Source organism: Phyllopteryx taeniolatus, chromosome 20 (genome assembly GCF_024500385.1).
Source record: "Phyllopteryx taeniolatus isolate TA_2022b chromosome 20, UOR_Ptae_1.2, whole genome shotgun sequence".
Lineage (NCBI taxonomy): Eukaryota > Metazoa > Chordata > Actinopteri > Syngnathiformes > Syngnathidae > Phyllopteryx > Phyllopteryx taeniolatus.
The window spans coordinates 381,658-404,119 of NC_084521.1; the positions used below are offsets into that span (position 1 = coordinate 381,658).

The following is a 22,462-nucleotide window of genomic DNA, read 5'->3' on the forward strand; positions in this document are numbered from 1 at the left end:
TCACTTGCAGCTTCACAGTTTGGTCACCATAGCAACTGCAGTTCTGATCCAGTTCAGGAAATTTCAGAGTAAAGGTCCTGAGAGGAAAAAATGCAAAACATCTAAAGTTGTCAGCATTTTAGTTTGAGTTTCTTTATCAACAACACACACGCGCGCACGCACACACACACACACGCTCGTGCACACGGACACACGCGGTACCACAGTAAGGCTATGTTCACACTGCAGGGCATGTGCGAGGCGGCGTGTTGACGGAAATGCGGCCCCCGTCTCGTCATGACGCATTTGTGGCAATTTCAAGGATTTTGTGAAACCGAAGCCAATATTTATCAGTTGTAAATCATCTTCTTTTCTGCACTGACTTTTTTCTGCTCCTTCGTCCGCCATTGCCGTTTTGTGACGTCTGTCTGTTTTGTCGAATAATTGTGACATTTGTCAAATTGACTTGCAGTGTGAACATAGCCTAATTCATATCTGTAGCAATTTCAACCAAAGCGTCCCAGATTAACTCTTGGGTTCCAAAATAAGGTTTCAAGGCAAATCTGAGGGTTTCAAAGAAGGTAATGTTTTCAAAGTAAGATGTGAATGGATGCGATTAGGGTTTCAAAGGTGTGGCGCGAGTACCTGACTCTGCAGGTCTGAGATCTGTTTGGCGTGTTGCATGTGGAGCGTTTGTGGCATCAGCGAGTACAAGTTGACGCTCATCTCCTTCCTGCCGTCCTCTTTGTACTTCACCTGCATGAGCCAAAGCAACTTGTCTTGTAGTAACCCAATGAGAAGCTCAAGAGAAATTCACCGTGAGAGAAGTGCACCTCGCTCAGAAGCTCTGAGACATCTTTGGCGTGGACCGTTTGAAGAGTTTCGGGCAGCCGGTGGAACAAAGTGGACTTGAGTTCTTGCTTGTGAGCCTGCGCGTATTTCAGCTGCAGGAGAGGATGTTGACCACAATCGATTGGGGACGGCAAACATTTTTTATTTTGGGGCCCTCTGTTGCGACTGATAATATTGATTATTGATCATTCATTGTTGGATTTCCCCTTGAGGGATTATAATGAGCATGATAAATTAAACAAAAACGACTTCGCCAGTGGACTGGGGTTGATTTACATAACTTCACCAAGTGATAAAGCATAAGGTAAGATACTGAAGATCACGTAGGCCTAAAAAAACTGCAACTGCAAGAATAAACAAAGTGCAACAACAAATAAAATCACTTGGATATGAAGCAAGGAACCTGAAACAAGGTGACAAAAATGGTTGAAAAAACAAAAAAACTTTAAAAAGTAGGTCTTAAAATAGGTAAAAATGTGCAAAAGCTTTAGACGAAATGTTTTAAACAACTAGATGGCCGCAACAAACGTAACAATATTCGACCACCATCCATTCACATGGGTTTCCCTGCAGTGGACGGACACGTTCACTGCTCTTGTGGGACCCCTAGTGGCCGTGGGCCCTAAGCCGGCGCTTAGTTGGCTTGTGCCTCGGGCCGCCTGCGATGGATGAGATGGCGAAGGTTGACTTTACCTCACTCTGCAACGTGGACGCCTCTTTGGCGTGCAGCGTGTCCAGCGTGGCGGGCAGGCTGGAGTAAAGTGACTCGGACACGTCCTTCTGAGCCTGCTTGTATTTCACCTGCCAGCGCAAATCCTATCATCATCGTCATCATCATACACATGAGGTGTCCATGTAGTCTCTAATCAGTCACAGTGATACCTTGACTGAGTTCAATTCAAATCAGTTTTCACCACTGAATTGAATTGAAATGACATTCATCTGTTCCAGCCCCCCCCCCCCCCAAAATTTTTTTTGTTTTAATGATGAAAAATGTACTGGAAACATAATAAAGAGAATGTAAATGAAAAAAAAAATAGTTTTATGACGTGTAATTAGTGTACCTTGGGACAAGCGAAAAGGCACAACAACAACTGTACTGTTGTTTGTGCGTCTTTAAGGGGCGTGGCCTAGTGAGGATCTTGGCCCATTTGTCTTTGTGTGATCGTCTGGTTTTGAGTTGTGACCGAAAGCAGCTCCTTGTGAGTGTTTTCACTTTGTATTTGTCAGTTTGTCCCGTTCAATAAATGACTGAAAGTGCTTCAGCGATTGCGGTTCTCCTTGCCCACATGCCAGGGCATCGCAGTACCGAATTTGCTCCCTTTTTTTTGTTTTACTTCACTCGATCGGCAGCATATCTCACACACATGCGTAATTCAGATTATCACTCACAACACAAAGCATACATTTGAAAAACTTGTAAGTTGGGGCACTCCTAAATCAAGGTATATATGTATATATTGTTTTAATTGTTAAGAGACTTTGTTGACACCCGGTATTATGAACAAAAAAAAACAACAACTGCATGTAAAGCAACTACTTATAGGAGACCTGAGAAAAATAATTCGACATCTCAAATCTAAAAATGATGCAATCCATTAGTAATCTTTAAAAGTAAATCATGTACAAAAGTCTTGAAGAACTTTTGGAATCGTCGCACCTCACTCTGCAGGTCGCAAACGCTTTTAGCAAATTGAGTCTCCGCCGTGTCGGCCAATCGGGAGTAGAGACACCGAGAGAGCTGCTTCCTGCCGCTCTCCTTGTACTTCCTCTGTCACAAACAAAAGAAACCCTCGAGAAATATTACTACTATCATCTCATCTACAACACTTTACTGTAACATAAACCGATGGAATGTCAATTTATGGGAAGTGTTGTAATGTAACAAGCTCTAACGATAGCGTTCACAAAAATGTATCACCTCGCTCAGGATGTCCTGCAACTCTTTGGCCAGCAGCATTTCTGACGTGTCGCTCAGAGTGGAGAAAAGGCTGTGGGACATCTCCTTCCTGCCGCCCTCTCTGTACTTATTCTGATCCACACACGCACGTTTCAGACATGCGACGTACACTATGCAAAGCTGATGTCCGTGCACACACCTCGCTAAGCAAACGCGTGGCGTCTTTGGCGTGTTGTGTGTCCAAAGTGTCGGGCAGAGTGGAGTAGAGACACTTGTTCACCGCCTTCTTGCCTTCTTGCTTGTACTTCACCTGCAGGGAACAAAATGTCCCCACAGCGTCACCACGCTCACAAGTGTTGTGGCGAAAAAGTTGAACTGGAAATTATTCTTACTCTGTGAACAAATTTACAACTTTTTCAGACCACAATAATGAAGTTGGTTGCGCATAAATCCTATACAAAATATGAGCATGTGCACTGCAAACATGCCAAATTTTACCTCGCGCCTTAGCTCATTTCTCGTGAAAACATCTTACTGTAGTTATTTTAAGACAGCTTTGACTTTTTTCCAAAATTTTCAACATGACAAAAAGACTTGTTTTAAGATAGAATATCTTATTTGGAGAATCTTATTAAATCCAATCATACTAGTTCTATTGGCAGGTTTTGCCACTTATTTTAAGGACAAAATGTCGTTACTTGTTTTGAGATCATTTTTTCCTTATAAACACTCACATTCACTCGCTCATTGCAAGATATTAAAAACTCCTAATAGGAAGAAATAAATAATTGCCCGTAAGCTCACTCCGTTCCCGAATGCCCGCCGAGATGGCAAAGTTTCCGATTACGGCAGCCAGTCGCTCATCCTGTGGACTGAGATCAGGTGGTCCGAGGAGGCTCGGTTGATCCTTTTCCCTGAATCCGCCCTGAGATCAAAACACTTTTTCTTTCTTCTGCACCACAGTGCGGCCCTCAGCTGCAACGGCGCCGGCAGCCTCTGTGATAGTGGCCCGGGTACTGCACGTTCCCACACCAGACGAAACGCTTCGAAAAAGTGTCGTTCTCTTTGCAAACACCTGACACGATAATCTTCATTTCTTCCATTGTGAAATGTGTTCTTGTAAATGTTGGGGCCATTCTCACAACTTTAAACCTAGTCACCTTCTGGTTCTGATTCCCACGCACACGCGGGTGCGCACCCCTCATGAATCCGACGCGCGGAACGTTTCGATGCATTTATTAGTGAATGAGGCCAGTGTGGGTGGACTTGTCTTAAGTGTATTGCAGGACTGTACCTGGCTCTGCACCTGTGAGACTTCTTTGGCCAGTCTGGTGTCGGTAGTTTCAGCCATGTGATGGTACAAAGTGCTCTGGTTCTTGTGCTGAACACCTTCTTTGTACTTGACCTGTGGACCAGCGCCAGCGTGTACTGTACGTGCACGTCACGCTCACCTCCGGCGTCGTGCGTGATGTGTGACTACCTGACTCTGCAGGTCCGAGACTTCTTTGGCGTGTTGCGTATGGATGGTTTCGGGCATCAGCGAGTACAAGATGATGCTCATCTCCTTTCTGCCATCCTCTTTGTACTTCACCTGCAGAATGCGGAGAAGATTTAGAATACTTACTGCCAAAAACGACAGACATTCCTACAGCTTCTTTCCCCTTGCCTTTAAATTCTTGAACAGCTGACTCCACAGCCAGTCGCTCTGCATCATTTGCACAGTTGTATTATTGACCAGTATTACCGCACTATTGGGGCCTTTATATTGCTTAGTGACAACATTTAGGTATGCGGTGAATTTTCTGACATCATTTTACCAAAGAAGTGGGAGTAGGAGCTTCATTTAGTCAGTCCATGGCCTTTTCTAGTAGGCAAAAAGTGTTTTGCTCCCATCTTGTGGCATCTGTAGGCAATTACAAAACTTTTTGAGTCTGGATTTTCGCTAATCGCGGCAGGGCTCAGTCTCGATCTCCCGTGCAGAGCGGGGGTTCATTGTATGTCCTACATGGATCATATTTGTTATAGTGTTGTTGTTGTTTTGCAAGCAAACTTGAGTGACTCCAACTACTGGAGACACATTTCTTGTATTTTAACATCCTTGGCCAATAAAGGTGATTCTGATCTCTCATTAAATCAAGTCTTTTTTTTACTATATTTATTTATTTATTTATTTTTAGGCGGCATGGTGGGCGACTGGTTAGAGCGTCAGCCTCACAGTGTGTGGAGTTTGCATGTTCTCCCCGTGCCTGCGTGGGTTTTCTCCGGGCTCTCCAGTTTCCTCCCACATCCCAAAAACATGCATTAATTGGAGACTCTAAATTGCCCTAAGGTGTGCATGTGAGTGCGAATGGTTGTTTGTTTGTATGTGCCCTGCGAATGGCTGGCAACCAGTTCAGGGTGTACCCCGCCTCCTGGCCCGATGATAGCTGGGATTGGCTCCAGCACGCACGCGACCCTAGTGAGGAGAAGCGGCTCAGAAAAGGGACGGATGTATATTTATTTTTACCTGGCTGGCAAGCTCGCGGGCATCTTTGGCATGGAGCGTGTCCAACGTCTGCGGGAGAAGCGAGTACAGGGACGAGTTGCCGCCCTTCCTGCCCACTTCTTTGTAGCGGCGCTGGTGGTGAGAAGACTTTTAACTTGTGGCGGGGTTTATGGAAGTCAGGACGGTCGGGGAGTGTGCAACAAAGATGAAGAAGAGCGTAAAGGCAGGGTCCAGCGAGTGGATGGAGGCTAATGTGAAAGGAAAGGTTTATCAAACATTCGTGCAAGCGGCCATGTTGTGAGGGTTTGGAGACAGTAGCAATGAGCAGCAGATAGAAACAGAGTTGCAAATGCTCAGATTCTCTTGGGAAGTGTTGCGGTGTTGTTCAGGATCAGAAATTAGCTCAGAGGGTGAGCGCACACTGGAAGGTTTGGAGACAAAGATAGCGAGGCCAAATTGAGACGGTTCGGACGGTCAGGGACGTATCAGTCGAAGAACGCTCGAAATGGAGCCGCTAGTTAGGAGGCAAAGAAGAAGAGTTATGGATGAGGTGAGGGAAGATTGGCAGATAGCTGGAATTGGGGCAGGAGACGGATGGGAGAGGGCCATTTCACATCTGAACGGGGTTAAGCCCAAACGGAAAGAAGAAGAAAGTTTGGCGTGAGGAGCGTTGGGTGCGGCATAGGTCTTACCTCACTCTGCAGCTCAGCGATATTCTTTGCAAATTCCGTCTGCATGGTTCGCGGAAGCTGAGAGTAGGACGTCTGACTCAGGCTCTTCCTGCCGTCCTCCTGGTACTTGAGCTGGTGGAGGACGAAGACACTGGGCTAGATTTTGTAGCGACAGGAGAACAGTTCTGGCTCACCTGGCCTTTGTACTCCCAGGTCATTAAAGTCGAATCAAATTAAGACGGATCAGAGTTGGCGTGGCAAAACGAACAACGGATAGAAATCTATTGACAGCCGCTAGTACAGGCAATAATGAAAATAATGAAATATATGACACTATATGGCGGCACGGTGGTTCTCGGGCGTGTCGGCCACAGTGGTGAAAGACGTCTTTTTCACAATTCATCTCGGGGGCACGGTGGCCGACTGGTTAGAGCGTCAGCCTCACAGTTCTGAGGTGCGGGGTTCAATCCCCGTCCCCCCCTGTGTGGAGTTTGCATGTTCTCCCCGGGTTTTCTCCGGGCACTCCGGTTTCCTCCACATCCCAAAAACATGCATTAATTGGTGACTCTAAATTGCCCTTAGGCATGACTGTGAGTGCGAATGGTTGTTTGTTTCTATGTGCCCTGCGATTGGCTGGCAACCAGTTCAGGGTGTACCCCGCCTCCTGCCCGATGACAGCTGGGATAGGTTCCAGCACGCCCGCGACCCTAGTGAGAAGAAGCGGCTCAGAAAATGGATGGATGGATGACACTATATAATACTATATTACTATAGAAACTACTGTAATTATAGTCAAATCTAAACATTTTTAGGGATGGGGCGTTTACTATTCGCAAAGTTCTTATATTCTTGTCGGGCATCGGCCCCCAACATTGCGAGCATTTCACACTATTCTGGCGATTTCCTTCCGTTCAGTTCGGAACCCAACTGAAACAAACTGAAACTGTAACTAGAACTAGGACTAGAACTACAACTGGAGCTCAGACTGAAACTAAAACTGGAACTGGAACTAGTTCAGACTGGAGTTGCGGTTGGTAGCAGTTGGTGCTACCTGGCTGTGCAGCTTGGTCATCTCCCTGGCGAACTGGATCTCTTTGGTGGCGGTGAGCTGAGAGTAGAGAGAAGACAGAGCTCCTTTGACCAGCACCTTTGGTCGATAATTCACCTGCGGGAGGCGAGAAGGTGAGAAGACGACACACATGCTGCCGATTTCTGTGCCGTTAGCGCTTATGCGGGTGAAGTACGTCGCTCTGCAGCTGGGACATCTCCAGCGCGTGTTGGATCTCGGGCGTGTCGGCCAGTTGGGAGTAGAGGGAGACGGACGCCTTCCTCTTCCCTTCTTCCTTGTACTTTTTCTGCGAGTCACGGACCAGAGAAGACGTGAAGAACTCACGGGGTGAAGGTTGACGTCGATGGGAGGAACCGCTCATACTTCACTCTGAAACTCGTGGACGCTCTTGGCCAGATGCGTCTCGCTGGTCTCGGGAAGCCGAGAATACAAAGTGCTGCTCAGTAAATTCTTCACCTCCTCCTTGTACTTGTTCTGAGCAGTACACAGAGGGGAGGGACACCTTCGTCTTCATCGATTCATCTATCATCAACAATCATCAACTCTTACATGCCTTATTTTCATCAAATCTTACATCAATCATCTATTCATAGATTTGTGTACATCCAGCTCGTAAGTGTCAATCAGTAGCCATCCATTAGTCAGCTATTTATCCATCATCTATGACATCTTGAATCATTAATTCATCCATCCATCATCTATTGATCAATCATCTCCATCCATCAATCACCAAGTATTACCTGACTGAGTATGTCAGTCAATTCTTTGACAAAGTGAGTGTTTCTGGTCTCTGACATGAGCGAGTAGAGTGAGGACGACGTCTTCATGTTTTCTTTGTATTTAATCTGAAGGAAAAAAAACAAAAACAATTGTGACGCCGTGTCTGCAGCGTTCACTTGACGTCCGCCGACACGGTTCTGGTTTTGTTTGCGGTTGCGGGGTGACTACCTCGCTCTGCAGCTGGGTCACTTCTTTGGCTCGTTGTATCTGCGGCGTGTCCGGAAGCAGGGAGTAGAGGGACGACGACGCCTCCTTCCTGCCCTCCTGCTTGTACTGGGACTGAACCAGAAGAAGAAGGAGAAGACAACGGCATGAGGAGGACGCTCCCTGGTGGTCTTCAGTCTTTAAAGCGGACGTTGAGGACTGGAGTCACATGACTTGACTTGTTTTGTCTGAGGTAGACTGTCCTACTTGACGAAGGACCTAAGTTAGGACTCGACTTGCTTAATTTTTGACACATTTAACTTGGGACTTGCTTGGACTTCCTCATGACTCGTCCACATTCGCTCGTTCGCTGTCGGGCGGAATCCCCCCACTTCCAAAATGAAAACTTTTCAGGAAATCACAAAAACGCTATCTTGCTCGAGTTCCCGAACACTCACATGGTTTAAGTTGGTATTGTATACCTTTGATTGCTATCGTATCCCGTTGCACACTAACATCAATACAACACCACCCCAAAATCATGTTCAACCGCTAATTTAATATGCTAAAAAAAAAATAATAATAAAAAAAGCTAATCCTAATGCGCAACCTACTTCCGCATTCGGCAAAACGTCTCGAAGCAGTTCTTCTCGGTTCATGTGCATGGCGAAAATCATCTCACTATTTTCACTCGTAATTGTCTAAAAAAAACATCTGGACTATCAATACAGACAACAAATATTTCAGCTTCCGCGGAACGAGACAAGAGTTTCACAACATTTCCCAGACATTTTCAACGTTAATCAATTTGTTCTCAAGCTGTTTTTTCCCCCCACTTTAGTTAATATTGCCTTAAACAGACCCATAGTCCGGATCTGTGAAAAAAGATCAAATTGACCGTATTTGGACGTACGGGGTTTCTGCCCAACAGCGACGATATGCGACGTACTTGCACCTCGGCGGTTCCAAAGTGCAAGTGTTCCCACCTCAGACACGACGGCGCTGATGTTCTTGGCGTGAACGAGTTCTGCTGCAGGGACGAAGAGACTCTGACCCTTCATCTTCTCAAAGTCTTCTTTGTACTTCACCTGCAAATATGTTTGAAAGAAAGAAAGCGCATGATGTCCTCCACTGGTGCTGCAGCCAGAAAATTTTGCGTGGGGTGGCCAAGCTTTGGTTGATGTCCCTCCAAAACCAAAGTATTTCCCCCTTGAAAAACAAAAGGGGAGGGGGTCACCAGAGGGGCGACCGTGGCCGCCAGCGGGTTGGCCAACTTTCAGTCACCCTTGGCCACCACGTAGTTCCGCCCCTGTCACCCCCCCATTGTATATAGGACTCATCATCATCACCATCATCATCTTTGTAATATTCAGGACTCCTGTGTGTGTGTGGATTTTTTTTCTTTTTCTTTTTGGTAGCCAAGCTTTGCAAAGCTGAACGTCTCCATGGCAACAGGGAGCTCGCTGATTGGTGTATGCGGCATTAGCCAGGAAGTTGACAACTTGGGGTCGAACGTCTGAAGCGAACGTTAAATTTAGAAAGCGCTCTATGAGTCACGGTGGCGCTCGGGAGGACGGCAGCTTGGAACAGGCGGGCAAGAAGATTGCGTCCGTCGCCCTCCCACGTCTCGTTTGGCAGCGTGATGCCGATTCTTCTCTTGGCCGCGTTCAATCGACGCGAATGGCTGGCGCGGGACCTTTTGAGGGACGGTTGCCAACGGCAACGCTGGCCACCCGCTTTTTAACGGGTTCCGTTCAGGACCGTCAACAGAATGCGTCACATCTGTCGTTTGAATTTTCATGGCTGTTTAGTCCACGACAAACGTTTGACTGATAAATTTAATCTTTAAAACGTACATATGATAATTTTTAGATCAGGCCAAAACAGTGGATGTATAATAGGTAAATAGTTAATGTAGTAATGAAATAACAATCCTGGCCGAATTTAAAAAAAATGTGTTATTATAGTTAATTTAGGTATAATTTTTTTTTAAAATCCTGGTCATTTTCCCCCCAATATTTTTGCATTTTATGTATAACTGTTTATTTTAATAATAAAGTAACCCATTCTCATTTTTATTATTTATCATTAATTTAGTTATATGAAATTATCCTATTTAAAAATTAATAAAAGCAAAACAATTAAAACATTTTCAATCAGTCATATTTCCTAATATGTTTGTATTCAAAGCACAATTGTTTATTTTAAAAGTAAAATAATCCATTGTCATTTCTACTGTATTAGTTATGATTAATTTAATTTAATAAAATAAATGTTATTCGTAGATAAGGTAAAAAAAAAAAGTTAACTGGATGTAAAATCTTAATTAGGAAATTTGAATAATAAAATAGTTCGTCCATTTTTATTTTATTCATAGTAAGTTGAATTATAATGAACCAATTTTACCTTTATATGTAAAATAGTTTTCCCAATACATTGAAGCACTTACAATTAATCAAGTAACGAAATCTGAATGACATGAATGAATAATTTTTTTTTTTTTTTAAACAATTTCATAATAGCAATAAAATGATCAAGAGGTTTAAAAAAAATTGACAACATTTGTATTTTCTTTTATTTTTCAGCGGGCCGGATTAAAGACCAGAGCGGTGCCCCATGCTGCCCGTGGGCCGTACTTTGAGCACATCAGCTGCTTTGGACCAATGAGGTTGTCCGCTGCAGCCGCTCAAGCGTGGAGACAACATGGTGGAGGGGAGGAGACTCACCTCGCTGGCCAGCAAGCTGCATCTCCTGTTGAATGCCGGGTCGGGACACACCGCGGCGGTAACGGCGGCGGCAACGGCAGAGCTCCCGCCCTACACGCGCACACACACACACATACGCCAAAATATTACAAACAGTGGTCCTGTTTCAAAAATGTCAAAAGGTGATGCACAAGCAGAAAGTCTTGGCATGATTCTGATCCATTGTCATCCATCCATGATCAATTCATCCATGACTCATGTCTTCATCCATCAGCTGTTCGTCCATCTCAGTTGCCTTCGCGCGTCTTCTCACCTGTGTCTCCTCAGATCCTTTTCGTCCTCCTTGCTCCTCTTCTCCATGCTCTTCCTTTCCATCCATTTCTCCTCCACCTCTTCTTCTCTTTCTGCTTCAGTTCGTTGGTTTTCGCAAGGGAGGTGAGACAAGGTGAAGGCGGTCACCGTCTCTTGGGAAGTTTCTTCTCCTTCCGTCTCCACCTTCACAATTCGTTCCGTCTCGACGGCCAGTTCGGGAGCACACGACGTCCACGGCGGTCACCTCTGGAGGAAAACGCAACGATTTGCATATCGAGATGTCGAGGTTCCTCACTGCTGAAGACTGTCTGTGGGTCTTTCTCGGCTTCTTATCATCATCATCTTCCTCAAAGATTCACTCACCTTTTTTAATCTGTGGTCACCTCTCAATGTATCCCTGCAATATTGGGTTCCCCTTGTGAAGTCGTGATCCTCCAAAAGGCTTTTAGAATGTTTCTGGTACCTTCTTCCTAGGTGTGGAAGAAGAGTAAGTCACAGTTGTTCAAGTCAGAAGTCTCAAGTCTTCCAAATCCAGCAAGTCAAAAGGTCTCCCCACTAAATTTCAAGCAAGTCGAGTTTCACTGGCGAGAAGGCGCCGTGTCTTGGCTCTCTGCTCACCACGCATACCACCACCCACACGTTCCGTTCCAGCGGTTTTATTAACCAAAGTCTGCACTACTTCTGGTCGCGCTTTCCAATTTCCTGCCACAAATGACGGAAATGACAAATAACAACATTCACGCCAATCTCAACGGGTTAGTGAGAGATATTTACTGTTGAGAGGCTGAAATTCAGACGATTTATCAAATTGTTATTGATTAACTGGATCATCGGTTAGTTGTCAATTAATCGATCTATTGTTGCGCCTTTAGTGAGGTTAACGTGTCTTGCCTGCCTTTGTGGCTTACATAGTGACGGATGATGACGCTAGATGTCGTAGTTGCTGCGTCCTTATCTTCGCGTTGCAAACGTCGCATGTTGCCGTCTTCTCCTACGCCCGATTTAAGCAAAACGTAACCCTTCAATCCAAATTCAACACATGAAATTTGGCGTCATAACATACCGGGACTCCAAGAAAACTCATCAAAAGGCCCTTCAATGGAATTACTTTGAAAGCCATTGAAATACGTCCACTACTATTCCATTTTCAACTTGGAATTGTAACAGCTCCATTTCCAAAGTCATCTTCCCAACACTGAACATGAAAGATGGAACAATAGGTGGCAGAGGTGCGGAATCATTTTATATATAAACATTTTGCAGACCCTGGCGACAGTTAGACAGAAGTGAGACAAAAAACGACAGAAAAGGACATCACTGTCTTGACTTGAGAGTCAAGTTAAGACTCCTAACCTGCACTTCATGCCAGCGCGCTCCGAGCTTCAGCCGTCGGGCGCGCGACGACGATTCCTCCCGCAGCTTCAGCTTCAGTCGGGCGTCTGAGCGAGCGGGCACTCGGGTCGCGAGCGTTGACGGGCCATCGCTCGTCACGGACTTCTTATCGTGACCGAAGGCCGCATTTAGCTCCCACTCGGGAACTTATCAGCAGCGTCCCCTTAAAATGCCTTTTGGGTTTTTTTTCTTCAAGGTGATTGCAGTCGGTGGCGAATGCTGGAAAGAATGAACGGGAAAATACTTCAAATGTGGTTATTTGAATAACATTTTTGTTGTTGTTCACATTTGTAATTAACTCATTATTAAGGGAGAAATTGTATAAAGCAAATGTAAAATGTGTCTGTTATTGTTTAGCAACAATTGTTCTTTTATTATTAAGGTTATATTAATTAGCATACTATTCAATAGGAAATGAATACAAATTCATGTATATAATTTGCATAACCAATTTAAGGAGGAACGTAATTAATGCAACAAATAAAACAGTTTACTTCAATAAAATAATTCATGCTTTAACAATTGACTATATTTTTTTATTTAATTATATTTTATCAACCTAATGAATTAGTAGTAAAGTAGTGGTTTACTGTTATTTATCAAATAATCAAATGTTAATTTCTCAGTTTTATAATTACATTCAAAATAATAAATTATATAACTCAAATTAGGCGGCATGGTTAGAGCGTCAGCCTCACAGTTCTGAGGACCCGGGTTCAATCCCCGGCCCCGCCTGTGTGGAGTTTGCATGTTCTCCCCGTGCCTGCGTGGGTTTTCTCCGGGCACTCCGGTTTCCTCCCACATCCCAAAAACATGCATTAATTGGAGACTCTAAATTGCCCGTAGGTGTGAATGTGAATGCGAATGGTTGTTTGTTTGTATGTGCCCTGCGATTGGCTGGCAACCAGTTCAGGGTGTACCCCGCCTCCTGCCCGATGACAGCTGGGATAGGCTCCAGCACACCCGCGACCCTAGTGAGGAGAAGCGGCTCAGAAAATGGATGGATGGATGGATAACTCAAATTAAGAACACAAAATGTACATGTAAAATAGTTTAGCTATATTTTGTATTTTATTATTAAAAATGCATTTAACATATTATTCATTGTTTTTTAGTTTATAGATTTTAGGAAAAAAAGAGCGTAATTAATGCAACAAATAATTTATATTACAGTAATTAAACAATAAATGATGCTGTAAAATGTAGGATAATGTATATAATTTTATTTTATTAATTACTGAAAAAGAACTTAAAAGTAAAATCATTCAAAATTGATGACCAAATTATTATTGAATGAGATAAAACAATGAAAAAAAGTAAAAAAAAAAAAAACATTTCAATGAACCATAAAAAACGATGCTAAAGTAACTATTCATGGTATTTATTCACAATACAGTATTATTTCTAATGAATGTAATAATATTTGATCAACAGTTGTTGTAGAGGTGAGCGCCTCACTTGACTCGAGGCTCACTCCACGTAAGTTGAAAACGAGAGCGCATGAAAACAAAGCCAGCGCCGCGCCGTCGCCGCCGTCGTATTTTGGCGCCGAAGTCGGGCGTCAGATGGCAGCTGAGGAAAACGCCACTTGGACCATCTGTCACCGTGCAGCCGACATCCGTGCCAATGTGTTTGACTCCTGGCATCAACATTTTCACATCGCGGACAATATAGTCGACTTTAAGGCTGAAACAATTAATCGAATATTCGCTAATCACAGAAAGGGAATTTTTTATATGGTGGACTACATAGTTGACCAAGTCAAACACTCCCTAACCACTACAACGGAACGTCCACATCGTGGACAATATCGTTGACTCCCGGTCTGAAACGATTCATCGAATACACTTGAATCGCATCAGAGGGATTTTTATAAAGTAGACTAGAGTTGATATACAGCTGACAGGAAAAAAACATTTTCCTGTATCGGTGCGATGAACGATGGGATATTTTGTAAGCAGGCTGACTTTTATTCCCGCGACAACAGTCGTCGCCCCCTGCTGGCAAGCAGCGAGGGTGGCCAGTGTGGATGCCGCCGGCCAAAATTCCTTCGCCTGACGTGACACCGTCCTAAAAAAAGCCATCAGCAGATGGCCCGTCTTTCTCCACACACACGTTCGCACGGACAACAACAAATGCTTATTGAGTGGGTCCCTGAAAGCAACGTGTTTTCATCTTCTTGACCCTGAATCAGCATCACAATTGCTTCCTCGTTTTTTGCTTCAAGACGCTGCTATTTAGTTGAAGCTGGACAGCATTTGTTCTCTGCGACTATTCATCACAACTACGCACTTTTCATAACGGCATGCCATGCTACATTCAAATCTTGTTTGCAGTTTTCACTCTGCAAACTCCCCTTTGAACCTACAAAAGCAAAAACTGGAGTGAGCCCACTCGAGCTGTCAAAGAACTTGACACGTGAACTCTCCGATGACAAATCATCCGGTCTTCATGCGGCTTGTCAGGCTCGGGCGCTTGAGCTCTGTGATTTCCTAACGTGTGACATCGAGGAATTAACCAATTCTTCTTCTTCTTCTTGTCGTCGTTATGTAAGAGCCGCGTCGAGTGGCGCCTTTCATCCGTGCAAGCGCAAACGGCGCTTACGTAACTTCCACCCACCGACACCATTCTGTGGCCTCGTCCTCCTCCTCCTCGTCATCATCATCCTCCTCCTCCCAAGCTGCTTCCTCCTCTTCTTCCTCCCTTTCCGCCTCTTCATGCCAAGCGCGGTGCAGTGAGGTCAAAGTTCGCAGCAGAGCGCGTTGGTCCGCACGAACAGAGAAGACGACGAAGAAGAAGAAAATAGGAAACGTTTGATTTTATATTCGTCTCCAGATGGTGCCGATAGTTCTATATGCGAGGGCCACGTTTGAATTTGAAAAACGGACAATTTATTCAATTACAATTCATTCACTATTTAATAAAATATTAAAATATGAGAAAAAAACAGCTAAATGAATGCAACAAATATGATCGGACATCTCACTAGCTTAGCACTTTAGCATGTCTCACTGCTAACTGCTTCAGGGGTCAAAGTTCAAAGTGAGAGGAAAAGTCACTTACAATTCATGAGATGCTCCACTTCAGACGACGTTGTCGCCTCCATCTTGTCCTCGTGGGAGAATCTGTGTGTGTGTGTGTGTGTGTGTGTCTGCACGCGCGTGTGTGTGTGTGCGCGCTCACTAACAAAACTGCACCACATCCACTCATCCACTTCACACATGTACACAATGTAGATTTAAACAGTGACAGATAAAAGTCTACACACGCCTGTTCAAATGCCTGGTTTTAGTGATTTAAAAAAAAATAAGACCAAGATGGGTCAATTCAAAACTTTTTGTCCACCATTAATGTGGCCTATAACCTGTACAACCCGCAATAAAAAGCCTAGTAGAAGATCTGATCTCGAATGAGAGGTCCTTGAAAGGGTGGCAGGTGTGTGCTGCCTGCAATTTAACAGACGTTTGAATGTGGTCGCTTCATGGGTGTGCACATTTGTGCAACCACAGTATCTCACCTATCTTGAGTTTTGTTTTTTCTTTCAATTGAGTTATACAGGTTATAGGTCACATTAATGGTGGAAATTTCAAATGATTTATCTTTTTTTTTTAATAAACCTGCCATTTGAACAGGGGTGTGTAGACTTTTTCTACCCACCATCCGCGTGCATGTCTGTCCATCGGGTACGTACGTCGCTGATGTGCTGCTGAGTGCGTCGCAGTCGTTGCATCTCGGGCGTGTCGGACACGATGCTGAATCCACGACCTTTGCTCTCCTCGAAATCTTTCTTGTACTTGACCTGCACGCCGACAACATTTGACTTTTTAAAGCCACACATTTCGGAGATGAAGTCCAAAACATTTCAAATAAAAAGAATAAATGATGTCAAATCCAAAACAAATTCTCATTTTTTATTTTAAATGCTATAATAAATGCCAATATGAAGGGAGCACTTGTATAGTTATATATATATATATATATATTTATATTATTATTATTTATAGCGGCATGGTGGACGACTGGTTAGAGTGTCGGCCTCACAGTTCTGAGGACCAGGGTTCAATCCCCGGCCCCGCCTGTGTGGAGTTTGCATGTTCTCCCCGTGCCTGCGTGGGTTTTCTCCCGGCACTCCGGTTTCCTCCCACATCCCAAAAACATGCGTGGTAGGTTAATTGACAACTCTAAATTGCCCGTAGGTGCGAATGTGAGTGCGAATGGTTGTTTGTTTGTATGTGCCCTGCGATTGGCTGGCAACCAGTCCAGGCTGTACCCCGCCTCCTGCCCGATGATAGCTGGGATACGCTCCAGCACGTCTGCGACCCTAGTGAGGAGAAGAGGCTCAGAAAATGGATTGATGGATTATTATTTATAATTTTTTGTAATTATATCTTCTGTTCTATTTTATGCACAACACTGTTACAACTGTGGTTATTGTTTATTGCTCTAGAAATAAAATTGCTGGGTTGAGTTATTAATAAATAATTGGATTATAAGTTATTAAACAATTTAATAAAATACAAACAAAAAATAATCTCTGATTATTATGTTTCATGTCAATTAAAAGATTTAATAAAGATGCATTAATAAAAGAGTAAAATGTTCACTAATTTTAGAGCAAAAATGTAACGATGCACCAAACATTGCAGGGCTGCAGATAATTTTATTTAATTCATTTTATATACAGATTCTAATATAAAAACTATTTAATACATTTAATAAAAGGTTTTACTCAAGAAGATTTTTTTTTTTTTTTTTTTTACTGTTGCAACAACTGAATTTCCCGTTTTGGGATCAATAAAGGAAATAATATTAGACCTTGCCTATGAATGTCCTCATTCATTGAGGTCATTTCATTTTCGGGGCATTAAAACCATCGCAAGTGGACTCTTCCGGTTGTTCGTTTTACCAGACCTCGAGTACTGTGCTCAAGTCCAAGACTCCAATTATTAGATTTATTATTTGCTATTCTAAGAACGTACAACTAGAAATTATAGAACTCACTCAGACTTGTAGAACTGTCAGACAGTCCATGATTGACAAAAAGAAAATATACAAATATAATATAAAAAGAAGAAAAGTTAAGATAACATGAAAATTCTATATAAACGTAGACAAATGCCAGAAAAAATAAAGATATAACGGCAAAAATGTTCAAAAATACACACAGATGGGAAAAAGTAAAATATTATAGACAATAACACAAAATGTAAAAAAGAAAATACTCAGGCAAACAACACAAGAATATACAAAGAATATAATTAGAAAAATGTGTTGAAAAATACAAATTAGACCAAAAAAAAGTGTGTGTGTGCGTGCGTGCGTACGGACCTGACTCTGCAGCTGGCTCTGCTGCCTGAGCCGCAGGTTCTCGGGCGTGTCGGCCACAGTGGTGAAAGACGTCTTGGGGTAATGTCTGCACACAAATTGGATTTTTCACAATTCATCTCGGCGGCACGGTGCCGACTGGTTAGAGCGTCAGCCTCACAGTTCTGAGGACCCGGGTTCAATCCCTTGCCCCGCCTGTGTGGAGTTTGCATGTTCTCCCCGTGCCTGTGTGGGTTTTCTCCGGGTACTCCGGTTTCCTCCCACATCCCAAAAACATGCATGAATTGGAGACTCTAAATTGCCCGCATGACTGTGAGTGCGAATGGTTGTTTGTTTGTATGTGCCCTGCAATTGGCTGGCAACCAGTTCAGGGTGTACCCCGCCTCCTGCCCGATGACAGCTGGGGTAGGCTCCAGCACGCCCGCGACCCTAGTGAGGAGAAGCGGCTCAGAAAATGGATGGATGGATGGACAATTCATCATCAGAATGGATGAACCAAATATTCCATTAAATAAATACAGTGACCTTAACATACAATTGACAAAAATACATAAAAATGAATAAATACATTATGCAATTTGAGGTTGCAAAACGGCTAAATGTCAAGTATAACGTCATGTGCGCTGTCATGCGAGTCACGTATGATGTCGTGGATAATGCCAAATGTATGATGTCATAGGCATCAATTCCCAACTGTGCAATTCAAAGTCCACTTTGATTAAATCGCCAACTTGTGAAAACAATGTGGCAGGAACTTGCTTTGCTTTGTATACCGCTGCTCTAAATTAAGACAATTGTTCGTAAAAGCCCAACAAACAACGTGTGTGTGTGTGCGCGCGCGTAGTGTTCCAACCGCGAGAGCCGAAACACCTAATAAACCAGTGTCATGTATTATGACATGTACATGTACTATGACATGAATAATGTATTTTTGCATGTCCTGTTTTGCGTGACGTCATATATGCTGTTATTTAGAATGTCTAATGTCATTTATGTATGACATCACGTACGACGGGTGGGCGGGAGGACAGGACTCACGCGTTGCAGTACGGCTTCTTGTCGTAACCTTTGTAGTTCTTCATGTTGAGGGTCATCTTGCAAACCTCGCAGTGGAAGCAGCCTTTGTGCCAGTTCTACACACAGAGACACACACACACACACACACACACACACACACACAGGGATTGTTTAGAAACACGCAAGAACTGCTACAATGTTCCGTTCCCGTGTGGGTGCCGATCCCCATGCAAGGAACTTTCTAGAACAAAGGTGTAAAGTATTTATTATCAGCCCACCACATTCCAGTAAAAAAAGAAAAAAAAGAAAACCTGTCCCATAATACAAAGGAGCAAAAAGTTTTAAATATCACTCATTTTATTTTCAAACTGAAAAAAAGAAATTGCTGATTGTTGTAGCTTTTATTGTAAACCATTTTAACTAAACGCGTAATTTAAACAATAATACAAATTATTATTATTATTCGATTGTTAAATTATTTTTTATTAATTTGTTTTTATTAATTTCCATTTTAAAAAAGTTGAATGCTCAAGTAATTTTTTTTTTCTTTTGTTTTTAGAAAACAAGAAAAAAAAATATCACCAGACAAGACAGTCCCATTGCCTGGTTTGAATCTTGCTGGATTGCCACGGCCTCCATCCGTGCTTCTCAAACTTCTGACACCAAGTTCCACCTCAAAAGAATTCTTTGCTCACCAAGTACCACCATCATCACCAACAGTCAAATACAGTAGCGTAGTAGGTCCAAGTGATCAGAAACAATCCCCAAAAGGTTTATTTGATATTATAAGCCTGTAACATTAAGCAGTTAAATATTAGAAGAAAAACTGTCCTGAAATAATTTGATTCAAATGTATGGCATATACAATTAAAAATTGTACCTAAATATAAGTTTAAAAATAAACACTTCTTAAAGATTAAATGCAAATGTTTTGTTCTAAAAGTTCAATACAACTGCTGTGATTATTTTGCATACCACCAGAGGGAGCCCGCGTACCACTAGAGGTATTAGTACACAGACATTTTTTTTTTACCAAGAACATTGGTATTTATCATTGAGATTGTGACAATAAGTTGAGAATGACTTTTTGGGAATTTTGCTATTCGACTAACGAACGCACTGCAGGAGAGTGAAATCGCTTTTCGCATATTTGGCAAACAAGATGAAGCGGCCTTCCTCTTCCTTCCAATTTTATGCATGATTAAAAAAATGTTTGCTAGAAGTTTCCTTGCAGGTTGTCATGACATCAGGCTAGGTGCAGCACAGGAGTCAAACTAGAAGCTTGTTTCTTCTTTGACTGACTCACTATCACCTCCAGAGCCACAAGGGGGTATTACAAGACAGACCTGCCCTAGCGAGAACAACGTGATTTGTACATGACTTCAGTTCTCATTCTGATGCACACGTGCTACGCTTTCTGCCGTTGTGTCATCCGACGCCGCGCGCGGCTGACGCGTGACGCGACCTTTAATAATTCATTGAGCTTGCGCCACATGCCATCATTTATGCATGTGACGCTCAACATGCGCATACTTTCAGTTTGTTCTTAAAAATCAGCCACTTCCAGAAACTGCGACGGTAAAGACTAGGTGGTGCTATTTTAAGCGTGGACGCCGGTGCTTACATGTTTGCTACTTGCTGTGACCTCTCCTCACTGGGTCTCGCATGGTCTTCCGAATCCGCCTCAGAAACACATTCAAATTAGCCAATGCCGATTCCGATATTTGGCAGAGTAAAAATTCCGATAATCGATTAATTGGCCGATTAATTTTACAAAATGCATAATTCAACTTTTGTTCCCTTAGTGTTCACAACAATAAAGATATGAAATACAGGCCAAACATGACTGTTGTACAATAATTTGTCCTTTAGTACTTCTTTAACTTTACAACAGAGAAGAATTGGCAAGAATTTGCCAATTTTAACTAAGGCCTGACCGATTAATCAGCCGATATCGGACCTTTTTGAAATTGGCAAAAATCGGCATTAGCATTAAGCTAGCAGAGGCGATCTCTTTGTTTAACACATTCACTGCCATTGACGGCTTTAGAAGTCAAATATCCATGTTAACTGGGAAGCCTGGCAGTGAATTAGTTAATTTTGAACTATGGCTGGGTGGGGTTAAAATCTCAGCTCAGTACTATTGCCCAAATATTTTTGTCTAGTTTATTTGAAAACGTTTTTGTTGAATCATTCTATTCTGTTTAGTTTCAACATACTATCCGCATTGGCTAATGCTATGCTAAAAACTGACTCCTGTTCCTCAAATGAGAAGTTTGAGTACAATAAAACCAACATCAAAAAATTCAGTTGCCTGAGATACAATAAAAAAAAATTTTAGTAGAATAATGTGTATTATCAAAATTATAGTGGAAAAAATGACAAATTTAAGTTCATTTTGAGAGTTTCAACAAGCGATTGGCACCGATGAGGTGGAATGACGTGTGTGTGTGTGTGTGTGTGTGTGTGCGTGAGTGTGTTGTACAGGATTGTCCAATAATCTTGATCAGCTGACATACTGTAAGCACATAAGCAGTTTGCATAGAAAGCAAATAACATTTTTGATTTGGGAGAAAGAATAAGCAGCCAATGAATTGAAGCTTTCGTCTTCAGTGTAAAAAAAGTGTTGCCAAACATCAATTGTGAGGAATCCACTTTGCTTCAATTGCGAACGGTTCGCCCACTTGGCGCAAATGCACGCGGGGGGGAAATAGAACATAGTACACAGCATATACGACATAAAATTTCATTTCCCACTAAAATCCAAATATTTAAATTGATTTCAATGTAGTTCAATGTACAGGATATGTTTGATTTACAATAAATCATGTCATGATATTAAGAAATGAAATACATTTGGACCAATTTTAGGGGCTATATAAAAATGTATTTCACGTTTATTGGCTAGATTCATGATGTACAACAGTGTATGTGACTTTTGACTTCATTGCAAAGTTCTTTATTCTTTTGATCTATTTTGCAATATAGTGCTGTTTTTATTGTGTATTTTTTATTTGATTTTCTGTTGGTTATATCGGTCTATATATAAAACATGCAACACAATGAAAACGACTTGTGGAGAAAAAGTAACAAGCTTTGCGCTTTGCCAAAGCAGTGGACTTTTTGTTTTGGTAGTGGCCGAATGTCGGTTGCGACGGAGACACTTTCGGTTGCGGTTCCTTTTGACGCGTGCAATCTCAAAGCTCGCACATGCCAATGTTCGACTGTGCTTAATACGTGAACGTATGCCAAACGCAAATGAGTTTCTTCGCTCTATAAAAAAGCGCTCACCTTGTCCAGGCAGCTGACTTTCTCCGTCGGGTAGGCAACCTTCCCGCAGCGGGCACACTGAGGGTTCATGTCGGCGACCGGGGGGGGTCCTGAGGCTGCTGAGGACGCCGGGCGGGGATGTGGATGTGGATGTAGATGTGCTCGGCTGCTTCGCGCTCCGAGTGAACAACTAGTGCGGCAGCACTAGTGAGTCAGTCAGTCAGCATCCCAGCGCGGCGAGCTCGCAACATTGAGCAAAATCACTGGAAACGCGGACTTCCTGCCTGCCGAGCCCTCCCTCCAGAGTAAAAGCTCCACTTTTCGTTGGGATATTGTGCAACCTTATTCGTCTAACATTGACACGATCGTGAGCAGGGGCGGTCATTGGGCCGGGGGCCTCGAGGACTGGATTTACAAAAGTTGCCCCTTACATCCTATTTGTACTGGTTTCCAATAGCCAGACATTTTCGTCAGCACCCAAATTGATGATCGGCTGACAAAATCTAATTGCTCCCCGTTTGGATATACAACGTTACGAGGTCCTTCCCGTTGTTTTTCGAG

The 22,462-nt window shown here is 43.0% G+C and overlaps 2 protein-coding genes across 7 annotated transcripts in view; both read right to left on the reverse strand.

Moving 5' to 3' along the window:
* The window catches only part of LOC133469905 (nebulin-like), a 38,452-nt gene extending 23,187 nt beyond the window's left edge, over nt 1-15,265 (reverse strand). Inside the window, exons 1-21 of one of the 6 annotated variants that reach the window (XR_009785811.1) lie at nt 14,909-15,265; nt 12,251-12,508; nt 11,261-11,367; nt 10,899-11,143; nt 10,607-10,696; nt 8,867-8,968; nt 7,905-8,015; nt 7,697-7,801; nt 7,320-7,430; nt 7,132-7,242; nt 6,939-7,052; nt 5,909-6,019; nt 5,238-5,348; nt 4,212-4,322; nt 4,026-4,136; nt 2,931-3,041; nt 2,753-2,863; nt 2,492-2,602; nt 1,525-1,632; nt 813-923; nt 625-735 (exon numbers count right to left, since the gene is read on the reverse strand). Coding sequence is in view for 5 of the 6 variants with exons in the window: in XM_061757516.1 (XP_061613500.1) it covers nt 625-735; nt 813-923; nt 1,525-1,632; nt 2,492-2,602; nt 2,753-2,863; nt 2,931-3,041; nt 4,026-4,136; nt 4,212-4,322; nt 5,238-5,348; nt 5,909-6,019; nt 6,939-7,052; nt 7,132-7,242; nt 7,320-7,430; nt 7,697-7,801; nt 7,905-8,015; nt 8,867-8,968; nt 10,607-10,696; nt 10,899-10,964 (1,917 nt within the window). In the remaining variant the exon portion in view is untranslated. The remainder of the gene's footprint in view (nt 1-624; nt 736-812; nt 924-1,524; nt 1,633-2,491; nt 2,603-2,752; nt 2,864-2,930; nt 3,042-4,025; nt 4,137-4,211; nt 4,323-5,237; nt 5,349-5,908; nt 6,020-6,938; nt 7,053-7,131; nt 7,243-7,319; nt 7,431-7,696; nt 7,802-7,904; nt 8,016-8,866; nt 8,969-10,606; nt 10,697-10,898; nt 11,144-11,260; nt 11,368-12,250; nt 12,509-14,908) is intronic. The other 5 variants (XM_061757516.1, XM_061757515.1, XM_061757517.1 and 2 more) reach the window with 5 other exon arrangements.
* A 98-nt stretch (nt 15,266-15,363) lies between these two features.
* Nucleotides 15,364-22,462, reverse strand: LOC133469907 (LIM zinc-binding domain-containing Nebulette-like). The gene is made up of 4 exons (XM_061757529.1): nt 21,923-22,462; nt 18,653-18,747; nt 17,618-17,702; nt 15,364-16,088 (listed from the first exon to the last, which is right to left on the reverse strand). Exons 1-4 carry the CDS (start codon nt 21,989-21,991, stop codon nt 15,939-15,941), a joined length of 399 nt encoding a protein of 132 aa, XP_061613513.1. The 5' UTR covers nt 21,992-22,462; the 3' UTR covers nt 15,364-15,938.